The sequence below is a fragment of the Leiobunum rupestre genome, chromosome 7, assembly GCF_980474605.1.
Source record: "Leiobunum rupestre chromosome 7, qqLeiRupe1.1.hap1, whole genome shotgun sequence".
Taxonomy (NCBI): Eukaryota; Metazoa; Arthropoda; class Arachnida; order Opiliones; family Sclerosomatidae; genus Leiobunum; species Leiobunum rupestre.
In genome coordinates this window covers 19,946,090-19,958,457 of record NC_143390.1, presented here as the reverse complement: position 1 = coordinate 19,958,457, position 12,368 = coordinate 19,946,090, and the positions used below count along the sequence as shown (strand labels likewise).

At 39.1% G+C, this 12,368-nt stretch overlaps 2 protein-coding genes across 2 annotated transcripts; both read left to right on the top strand.

Moving 5' to 3' along the window:
* Positions 1-1,894: 1,894 nt before the first annotated feature.
* On the top strand, positions 1,895-5,768 carry LOC149935067 (uncharacterized). The gene is made up of 2 exons (XM_090153114.1): positions 1,895-2,067; positions 3,745-5,768. The coding sequence occupies exon 2, from the start codon at positions 3,905-3,907 to the stop codon at positions 5,720-5,722; it is 1,818 nt and encodes a 605-aa protein (XP_090009240.1). The 5' UTR covers positions 1,895-2,067; positions 3,745-3,904; the 3' UTR covers positions 5,723-5,768.
* A 1,898-nt stretch (positions 5,769-7,666) lies between these two features.
* On the top strand, positions 7,667-11,275 carry LOC149935066 (uncharacterized). Its single transcript, XM_090153522.1, has one exon. The coding sequence runs from the start codon at positions 7,667-7,669 to the stop codon at positions 11,273-11,275; it is 3,609 nt and encodes a 1,202-aa protein (XP_090009648.1).
* Positions 11,276-12,368: the final 1,093 nt, after the last annotated feature.

The following is a 12,368-nucleotide window of genomic DNA, read 5'->3' as shown; positions in this document are numbered from 1 at the left end:
AATTTAGGAACCGGAACCGGATCCGGAACCGAGATAGTCCAAAAAAGTGGAACCGTTGCATCCCTAATTAGGAGTGTAAGAAATATTTGACTTGAATGATATCTCGTGTGTGAATGTGATTGGGCCAGAGGACTTTGGAAAATATTTGATAATTGAGTAACAGGGACGTAACTAGTGTTATTTTTCTCAGTAGTTGCGTAGGACGTAGGTGATTGCAAAATTTGGGGCGACTGAGATAATTGTTTTTGGGGTGACGGTAAATTTAAAGGCAATTGAGGATTATAACTAAAATTATTTCTAGCAGAGATAGAACTAATATTATTTCTAGCAGAGCTAGAACTAATACTATTTCTAGCAGAGATAGAACTAATATTATTTCTAGCAGAGATAGAACTAATATTATTTCTAGCAGAGTTAGAACTAATATTATTTCTAGCAGAGATAGAACTAATATTATTTCTAGCAGAGATAGAACTAATATTATTTCTAGCAGAGATAGAACTAATATTATTTCTAGCAGAGATAGAACTAATATTATTTCTAGCAGAGATAGAACTAATATTATTTCTAGCAGAGATAGAACTAATATTATTTCTAGCAGAGATAGAACTAATATTATTTCTAGCAGAGATAGAACTAATATTATTTCTAGCAGAGATAGAACTAATATTATTTCTAGCAGAGATAGAACTAATATTATTTCTAGCAGAGATAGAACTAATATTATTTCTAGCAGAGATAGAACTAATATTATTTCTAGCAGAGATAGAACTAATATTATTTCTAGCAGAGATAGAACTAATATTATTTCTAGCAGAGATAGAACTAATATTATTTCTAGCAGAGATAGAACTAATATTATTTCTAGCAGAGTTAGAACTAATATTATTTCTAGCAGAGATAGAACTAATATTATTTCTAGCAGAGATAGAACTAATATTATTTCTAGCAGAGATAGAACTAATATTATTTCTAGCAGAGATAGAACTAATATTATTTCTAGCAGAGATAGAACTAATATTATTTCTAGCAGAGATAGAACTAATATTATTTCTAGCAGAGATAGAACTAATATTATTTCTAGCAGAGATAGAACTAATATTATTTCTAGCAGAGATAGAACTAATATTATTTCTAGCATAGGTAGTTGTTTGAGGCATTTGAGGTGATTGACAAGTTTGGGGCGATTGCGTTGCCGATGTTTGGGGGAGTGGTGTCTGATAATTACTTATAAATTAAGAATCAATGGGTGAAATAATACTAGCCCTTGAACTAGTTGATTCCGTAAATTGACCAAATACATTTTTTACAGTAACACTGAAAGACTGTGTCATTGTCGTGCAGAAGTCATTCAGATCATATTTGTGTTTCTCCATTCGCTTTTCTTCCCACTTCCGTTGTTCCGCAATTTGTTTTTCCTCCCACTCCTGGTTAATTTTCATGAGTTCTGTCATATTTTTCTTTGTTTTCCCAAATGTATCGATGACATGCTTTTTAATGTGTTTTATTTTCGTAATGACGTTTATGATTGCTACCTAGCTTTACCTTATTAAAAGATTATTAAGTCAAGGGTTATTCATTTTAAGTAATATCCGAGTTATAAATAATTTAAATACGTAAGTATTTATACCTTAAAATATATTTTTTTAATATCGTGTTCCATTTATAATTTTGCTAAATATTGCCATGTACACTCTTCACAAATGTAATAGATATCGATATACTCGTTAATTGTCATTGAAAATAGCAAATGAAAGAAAGAAAGATAACTGCCCCTATTTGAAAGAGACGTTAAAAATCTACAAATTGTTCTAAGGCAATCTACAAGGTCAATTGAACAAAATAGGTGAAAATATTCGAAACACAATGTTGTTTAGTTACGCTTAACATTTTATTACATTTCTTTGGTTTTTCGCGAGTTCTTTTGTATCGATGAAATTCCACGGGTGAAAAAACGTTCGGGCGAATTGACGAAAGTATGCAAACTACTCCACAAAGAAAATAACACGTAATTCCTTAAAGAAATACCTCTACTACGACAAAGTATGCCATATTACATTAATAAAGGTAGGTGCAAGAATTATACTTTAATTTAGATTTGTTCAATTATGAGGATGAACATTATTACATTTGAATATTTTAAACTAAGCCTTGTACACGAAAAAACCACAAGCGTTGCATCGCAATTGGGAAAGCTGCGAAATATTAATTTTACGTTACAGTAGGGTACGGGACAAAAGAACATTGACCTATGGACCTATCTTTATTATAAAATATTTTGATGTGCTTTTAAACAATAATTTAAAAAAAGGAAATAATATCTTCAATTAACAAACACTTTTTAAAAATATTTATAATTAACTGCGCAGGAATAAAAAAACACTAATACATAAATAATTGCATCCAATTAAAACAACTAAAACAGATGGCGCGATAGTTCCAGTAAAAAAAACCTTGAAAAAAGTTGTTGCGTTTTCCAAATTAAATTTTAAATTACACTCGTAAACAAGGTCAATCGAATAATAAAATAAATTTAGTGGGGGCGTTTATAGCAGAGAAAATATAAGCGATGTAATACTACCACATTCGAAGTACTGACATTTGAAAATTCCGCAGTTTCAATTAAACTAAATTCAATTAAATTTAAGTTTCTGTTTTTTGAAATATAGTTTTTATAAGTAATTTTTTTAATTAAGTTCATATACTTAAATAATAAAAAATTATTTAGAACACCAAATTCTTAATCCTACGACCATTTCATTTAAAATTTCCACCACTTAAATATCACGAATACGTTTTGCCGACCGAAACATAATGCATTAATGTATTTTAAACTGTATTAAAATCAAATATTCACATTGTATAATTTTGAATGGTGGTAATTGTAAATAATTGAGAACTAATCATATATATATTACTAAAATTAGAAAAACAGAATGTGAGTTTTAGTGATTTACAAATTTTAAAAAGTGCGTGGAAATTATTATACAGATGACTTGGACATGTAACTCCGATTTTTGCTGAACTACAATTTGTTACGTTGTTGTAATAAATAATTTTTACCTTTTCCAGTGTGATTTCTACCATTTACAAACCGACTTTTAATTGATATTAAAAAAGGTTTTTATCAAAGCTATTTTATTAGTTAGTGGTTGTTCAAATTTAACTGTTCGATCAATGTCAGTATTAAAATTTTGTATTCTTAAAATATCTGCTTCTAAAATCACCATTTAATTCCATATTGTACGCTGCGTGCGTGTCTATTTTTAATTTTTTTAAACTTAATTATTATTAACTTGTTAGTTTATTGAAAGTTGATTTATATTTCAGTACTATAAAGTGCCGCAGTGTTACCCGGATTATTATAACAAATGTCTAATTAAATTTAAATAAACATATTAAGTATTTTAATACGAGTTGGCGGCAGCGCGGAATATCTTTTTTTAATATTTGTGCGCGGTTTGACACCATAACCCTTTTTTATTTTAACCATAAATTACACAAAGCGAGAGCGAATTTTTCAAAAATGTTAACAGCCATTCTAAAATGTATTTAAATTGATCAAAATGTACTGATTGGTGGCTTTCACAATTTGAAATTGAACGCGAAAGCTTAATTATTAATCATATGTTTTCCTTTATTTAAACTAATTGGTTTCCGTTATTTGCCCCCAAATTTCCAAGGTATTTTCGCTGTTTTCACTGATATTAGTAAACAATATTTAATTTCATTTATCACTTTCAGAAGGGGTGACCGCCGAATCCATTTCGTGATTGGTAATCTTGGAATTTCATTTGGCTTAGGCCCTAAAAGCAACGTTTCAAATCCTGCCGGTCGAAACAGCGAGACAGATTCCTAACCCAAAAGAGATTACGCGCAGAACGAAAAGCATGAAACTGGCAAAATGAGCAGCCGAGAAGGGAAGAAACACAAGTGCACTGAGTGCGTCTATTCCACGAACCATAAGGGATATTTTATTGTTCACAAAAGAAAACATACCGGCGAGAAACCTTTTCAATGTGACCAGTGTAATTACGCATCTGTACGAAAAAGCCATTTGATAATCCACAAAAAAACTCACACAGGCGAAAAACCATTTCAATGTGACCAGTGTAATTATGCGTCTGCACAAAAATGCAATTTGATTATCCACAAAAGAACTCACTCGGGCGAAAAACCATTTCAATGTGACCAGTGTAATTACGCGTCTACACGAAAATGCAATTTGATTATCCACAAAAGAACTCACTCGGGCGAAAAACCATTTCAATGTGACCAGTGTAATTACGCGTCTGCACGAAAACCCGGTTTGATTATCCACAAAAAAACTCACACAGGCGAAAAACCATTTCAATGTGACCAATGTAATTACGCGTCTGCACAAAGAACCGTTTTGATTCACCACAAAAGAACTCACACCGGCGAAAAACCATTTCAATGTGACCAGTGTAGTTACGCGTCTGCACGAAGAACCGATTTGATTAACCACAAAAAAACTCACACGGGCGAAAAACCATTTAAATGTGACCAGTGTAATTACGGGTCTGCACTCAAAAAACTTTTGATCATCCACAAAAGAACTCACACGGGTGAAAAACCATTTCGATGTGATCAGTGTAGTTACGCGTCTGCACAAAGAACCAATTTGATAATCCACAAAAAAACTCACACGGGCGAAAAACCATTTCAATGTGACCAGTGTAATTACGCGTCTGCACTCAAAAATCTTTTGATCATCCACAAAAGAACTCACACGGGTGAAAAACCATTTCGATGTGATCAGTGTAGTTACGCGTCTGCACAAAGAACCAATTTGATTACCCACAAAAGAACTCACACGGGCGAAAAACCATTTCAATGTGACCAGTGTAATTATGCATCTGCACATAAATGCAATTTGATTATCCACAAAAGAACTCACACGGGCGAAAAACCATTTCAATGTGACCAGTGTAATTACGCGTCTGCACACAAAACACTTTTGATCATCCACAAAAGAACTCACACGGGCGAAGAACCATTTCAATGTGCCCGAAAAACCCGGTTGATTTCTCACAAAAGAACTCACACGAGAGAGAAACCATCTGGTAGTCCAAAGCGCGGACACTGGGCCAGATACGACATAAATTTAACTCACCACGAAAAAGCTCGTCACGCTCAGAGGGCAAAGCCATACAAAGGCCTTATTTGCGACCATAACTTCGCCACGAAAAGAAACCTCCATGTTTTCCTACGATTTGATGGTCATCCCGGAAACCAAAGTGGTGCTTCGACCGGTCACGAATCAGATCCAAGACACCGAACACCGTCACGACCACGGCTGACTGAGAGCCTTTGTCGTCAATGGGGAGTTCGTGCTTGCTCGGTGCAGCTTCGACACTTGACCAAGGAACAAATTCAATCTTGCACCGAAATCCCCGACAACGCCCACGTCGAACAACCCGAAATTCCCCACTCTGACGTGAACCCAACCGCGACAATTCCCGTTAAGATGGAAGTGGTATTGGACACTGAAAGACTGTCAGTCGATGTCAGCGCCATCAAAAAAGAGCCCCTTGATGACTACATGGTGTTCGTTGGTGTTCCGTCGGTCGTCAAATTAGAAGAGTTGGGAGATCGGCCAATTGGAGATAACAACCAGGGTGTCTCAATGAACCCGAAAACTCTGGTCAAAATAGAATGCGGTTCTGAACTTCTGAAGAACGAAACTTCTGAATTTTAGAACCAAACCTACTAAACACGAGGTTATTTGTCTGTTGGGTGTAAAATAGCGTAAACTTAATTTGTTTTTGTTAGCATATTTTAAGCCCATTTAAAAATGACGCAAACGTTAAAAAAACCAGAACATTGTGTAATTTTATTTGTATCGTATTTTTTAGTTTGTATATATAAGACATTTTAAATTTAATCGTAGGGCAGTCTGGTCAAGTCATGTATTCGTATCAGTAATGTAAATAATAAATTGTTTTTAAAAGTTAAGCTGACTGAGTAAATTATTCTTCTAAGTCCACGATCATTTTTGGTCCGTCGAGCCGGATACGAACGCATCGATTGAATTTACGCCTCAATCTCGTTGGTTCCAGCTATCATTTCGTGAGATACTTGGAAATCCTTAATTTCAACTCAGCAATCAGTCAAGAACGTTGCCAGTCATCATGGACGCAATCCTGAATAAACGTAAGAATATCAAAAGTCAAGTCACCCGACTGGAAAACAACATTTTACAACCATTGACCAAGAGTGAACTGATAGCCCTGACTGACTCAGATGCGCCATTCTATCTTAACAAGATACAGAAGCTGACCGCCGAGCTAGACAGAGTCCAAGAATTAATTATGCATAATTGCAAGCCAGACGAATCAGATGGTCACGATACAGAGTATAACAACATCATGACGAGATCAGAGACGATGGAACGACTCCTTCTAGATGCCGATGCCAAGAGATCAGCGGCGGCTTTAGCAACTGCTATTGTACCATCCAAGCCTACCGCCGACATTAGACTCCCGCCAATCGACCTTCCAAGATTCGGTGGTAATTACATCGAGTGGTTCCCGTTCCACGACTTATTCGTCGCCACAGTACATTACAACACGCTACTATCAGGGGCTCAGAAGTTGCACTATCTAAAGAATGCTACGTACAGCGATGCTGCGCTCCTTATTCAGTCGCTTCAGCTCACAGACGGCAATTATAATGAAGCTTGGGATATCCTCAAGAATCGGTACCACAATTCACGAGAAATCATAGAAGCACACGTTCGACGATTATTCAATGAGCCATCAGTGAAGGAGGAATCGTCCTCAGCTCTACGGCGGTTAATCGATACGACATCTGAATGTATCCGATCATTGAAGGTATTACAAGAACCAGTAGATCAATGGGATGCAGTACTGATTTACGCAGTCAAGGAAAAATTGGACTTCGAATCAAGGCGTCAATGGGAATTGTCGATGACTGGAACAAAACGTCCGAAGTATGAAGAACTATCTACGTTCCTAGAACAGCGGGCCCGAGCGCTGGCTGCATCACAATCGTCCGCAGTAGCTTCAAGAACGAGATAATCTACTCATCAAAGGAAGTATATGACCTCTCATCATGGAGCCGTAAAGGGAAAATGTATCATTGGCAGCGATGATCAAGCAATTTACAAGTGTCCCGAATTCCTGAAGGCCAACGTCGAAGAGCGTTGGGGCTTTGTGAAAAAGTACTCATTATGTTTCAACTGTCTACGGGGCGATCATCAGAGTAGCGACTGCAGATGGGGTACTTGTAAACTGTGCAAATTAAAACACAACAGCTTACTTCATCGTCCAAATCAAGAATCAAACAGTTCCAGCCCAGGAGTGTTCGCACATGTATCCAGGGAACTATCGTCATTATCAACTAAGAGGTCTGGAGATTTCCAAGTACTCCTACCAACAGCGGTTATTCAATTCGAGGATGACACTGGTCATTTTCAACCGCTACGAGCATTATTGGATTCTGGATCTCAAGCCACTTTTATCAGCGAACCAGGAATCAGAAGATTGCAATTAAAACGTACTCGCTGTAATCTATCTATCGGTGGCATAGGAGGTTCCGGCATTGGAACTTCACAGGGACGCGTGAACTACACATCAAGACAAAGGCCAACCACATTTTGGAAGTAGAAGCCTTAATCCTAATGAAGGTTACCCATAACTTACCCAGTCATTCGTTCCACTCGAGTCATCTACCACACATAAAGGGTCTGAAACTCGCCGATTCAACATTCTGCGTATCAAGTCCAGTCGATGTCCTTCTAGGCGCTGATGTTTATTTCAACGTCATCGAAGAAGGGAAACGTCAAGGAAAACGACACTTACCAGTAGCCTTCAAGACTGTTTTTGGCTGGGCGATCGGAGGTTCATTATGCCAAGAAGAAATATCGGTTCTGACGACGTCCATCCAAATCCATGGCTGTACGCTGGATGAGCAACTGGCGAAATTCTGGGAGATAGAGGAGGTTACGTCCCCGCAGCTACTGACGATCGACGAAAAACGATGCGAGCAGATCTTTGAAGCCACTTATACTCGAAACAAGACAGGAAGATTTATCGTTCGTCTCCCGTTTAAAACAGATCCAAAGGAACTCGGTAATTCTCGGAAGTCAGCAGTCAAAAGATTCCTGTGTCTGGAATTTCGCCTACAAACCAATCCAGACTTGTACAATCAGTATCGCACCTTCATGAAGGAATATGCAACGATGGGGCACATGAAGTCAGTAATACCAAAGCAAGATACCGAGACGGCATACTACTTGCCTCACCATGCGGTCATCAAGAATTCAAGCACGACCACTAAACTCCGCGTCGTCTTTGATGCTTCCGCAAAAACTACGGCTGGAAAATCACTCAATGACACGCTACTGATTGGACCGAGATTGCAAGACGATCTCATCAACCTTCTACTTAGATTTCGTTCTTGGCCAATCGTGATGGCAGCCGACATTGCCAAAATGTTTCGACAAATCCTGATTCACCCCGATGACATGACCTGGCAGCGTATCATTTGGAGAGACGATCCAGCAAAGCCATTAGAAGAACAGCAGCTCGTAACCGTCACATATGGTACAGCGTCGGCGCCATACTTAGCGACCAAGGTTCTTCAACAATTGTCACGAGATGTAAAAGACGGGTTACCTCTAGCATCAGCATCGTTGTCCGGTGACTTCTACATGGACGATTTGATGACGGGTGTCCAAACAAGATCCGAAGGGCTACAACTTCAGAAAGAACTCCTTCAAGCAACAGGAGATGCGGGTTTAGAACTCAGGAAATGGACATCTAATGATCCGGTACTAGTGGAGAATCTCCCACCGGAACTCCGAGAAAGTCAAGGGTCGTTGCGGCTGGACGGCGATGAAACCTTCAAAACATTGGGCCTACAATGGACTCCGACGCCAGATCATTTCACGTTCACAGTCACGTCTCCGGAAGCCAGAGCCATCATTACGAAACGCACCATCCTATCAGACACGGCGAAAATCTTTGACCCTCTGGGACTGCTCGCTCCAGTCACGATCGTAGCGAAGTTATTGCTACAAGACATGTGGCAGTTAAAGAAAGATTGGGACGAAGAGTTACCGATGTCCATGATTCGAAAATGGCAACTGTTCAGAGAGGACTTAACTAACATTGAACAGATTACGACAGCACGATATATATCGCAGGAAGAAATACAAGAACAAAGTTTGCACGGTTTCAGCGATGCTTCAGAAAAGGCATTTGCGGCTGCAATCTTCCTAAAAACTACTTCAAGAACAGGTCAGGTCAAAATCCAATTGATAGTAGCGAAGACGAGGGTCGCCCCGCTAAAAAAGACCACCTTACCAAGATTGGAGTTATGCGGGGCTCTCTTGTTGGCGAAACTAATCCAAGTCGTTCAAACCTCAATGAGAAAAAGATTCTCCACCGTTCATTGCTGGACTGACTCCACGATTGTTTTGGCATGGATTCTGTCGGCGCCACAACGCTGGAAAACATTCGTGGCCAATCGCGTGGCTGAAATTCAAGAGCTTCTCCCAACCGCACACTGGCATCATGTGTCCGGCGACTCCAATCCCGCCGATTGCGCCTCTAGAGGTCTCCAAGCAATAGAGCTACGACGACATGAACTATGGTGGACCGGACCAATATGGCTGCGGAGTTGGACACCCACAGAAGCTAGGGTATCAACTGCAGAGCCGACAGAATGCGGTACAGAAGAGAAAACGATTATACCGATCGTCACTCATTGTCGAGTAAACAACGATCTCCTTCAGAAGTACTCCTCGCTAAGTATGCTGATCAACGTCACAGCGTACCTAAAACGAGTAGCTCATAACGCACGACTTCGTCACGGCGTCAGAGAAGCCAAGCATACTGGACCATTGTCCACAGAAGAACGGAAAAACGCACTACTGTTTTGGATCCAACGAACGCAGCAGGAGACATTTGCTGAAGACAACGAGCGACTGAAGCAGAAGAAAGATTTGTCCAGGAAAAGCAAACTTTTGACATTATATCCATTCCTCGATCCGTATGGGATTATCAGGGTCGGAGGCCGTCTTCAAAATACTCAATTGTCGCCAGACAAGATTCACCCGATGATATTACCAAGACGAAGCTGTTTGACCGATCTCATTATCAACTACGAGCATGTAAAACAACTACATGGCGGTCCCCAACTATTAATGGCCTGTCTACAACGAAAGTACTGGATTCTGGGTATGCGGGATGCAGTAAGATTTCAGATTCGTCGCTGCGTTCGTTGCACTCGTCAACAAGCCGAAACAGCAAAACAATTGATGGGTAACTTGCCGATGACCCGAGTCCTTCAAACCCGAGCCTTCCTGAACTGCGGAATCGACTACGCTGGACCATTCCAGTTGACCATGCGAAAGGGGCGTGGTCAGAAGTCTTTTAAAGCATACGTAGTACTCTTTGCTTGCTTTGTTACCAGAGCGTTACACCTAGAACTCGTAAGTGATATGACGACTGAAGCATTTTTAGCAGCCCTTAAGAGGTTCGTCTCTCGTCGGGGAAAATGCGCAAATATCTATTCGGACTGCGGATCGAACTTCATCGGAGCAGATCGCGAGTTGAAGAGTTTCATGAAATTCCTGTCTACGAAGTCAACCCAATCTCAGATAGCCAGATGGTCAACGGAAGAAGAAATCCAGTGGCGATTCAATCCCCCAGCTTCACCCCATTTCGGAGGACTTTGGGAAGCTGGAGTCAAATCTATGAAGTATCATTTAAGGAGGGTTACTGGTAACGCTACACTAACGTATGAAGAATTTCAGACGCTGATATGTCAAATTGAAGCGTGTCTTAATTCGAGACCGTTGACGTCTACGAGCATGGATCCCAGTGACCTTTCTGCCTTGACGCCTGGCCATTTTTTGGTTGGAGGACCGTTAACCGCCATTCCCGAGCCTGATCTAACTGCCACTCCGATCAATCAGTTGTCACGATGGCAGTTCAGTCAAAGGCTGTTGCAACAATTCTGGAAGCGTTGGAGCCAGGAATACCTGTCCCGTTTGCAACAGAGACCGAAATGGGCAACACCTCATCCAAATCTCAAGATCGGGGACCTGGTCCTGTTGAAAGACGAGAACATTATGCCAACCAAATGGAAGATGGGTCGAATTCTGGAGGTGCACCCGGGAGCAGACGACCGTGTTCGAGTAGCCACAATCAAAACCATGGATAGTCAAATCAAACGACCAATAGTAAAATTATGTCCTTTGCCACTTGAATCGAGTATTTAAAATCAAAATTTTCAAGACGGGCGGAATGTTGGGTGTAAAATAGCGTAAACTTAATTTGTTTTTGTTAGCATATTTTAAGCCCATTTAAAAATGACGCAAACGTAAAAAAAACCCAGAACATTGTGTAATTTTATTTGTATCGTATTTTTTAGTTTGTATATGTAAGGCATTTTAAATTTAATCGTAGGGCAGTCTGGTCTGGTCAAGTCATGTATTCGTATCAGTAATGTAAATAATAAATTGTTTTTAAAAGTTAAGCTGACTGAGTAAATTATTCTTCTAAGTCCACGATCATTTGTCAATTTAATCTCATCTTTATATTTGTTCCCAACTAATTTAGACGTGTTGGCTTTTTCAGACATCGTTCACTAATTGAACGAGACTGCTTGTTTTTTCTTACCAGAACATTCAGTTTCATTTTGATCCAAGTGTTTTCCCGAAGATCAGTCCTCGTAGCAATCAATTTCTGTTCTAGAAGACGAAATTTTGGAGGCGGTAACCAAGTATTAAACCTCAAAATTTAGAACGACACCTCTCAATTTAGAACGACACCTCTCAATTTAGAACGACACCTCTCAATTTAGAACGACACCTCTCAATTTAGAACGACACCTCTCAATTTAGAACGACACCTCTCAATTTAGAACGACACCTCTCAATTTATAACGACACCTCTCAATTTAGAACGAAAGTTACGGAAGACGTTGTTTTTATCTTTCATCTTGTGTATTGGTTCTAAGATGTATTTAGTTTTCTTAATCTTTTTCATAAATTGTTTTCATTGCAAAATTTTTAAACAATTAAATTGTTTTCCTTCAGGTTGGTCCTCTAATAACTCAATTCTTAGCAGACGAAATTTTTAATGACACTACCGCCATTCCCAACACTATTTATTTATTTGAATAAAACTATCTGCATAGCCAAGAAGCTGACTTGTGCGCAAAAAAAAGAAAACCAAAGTAAACAAAACGGCCTAGGCCGTAATATTAGTTCCACATCGGTGTATTCGGGTGGGCAAACCCATACACCCTTAGTAGATACAGATAGGCGAACTAATACAAAAGATGTTGAGGCTACGTGATTTCTTATCGTT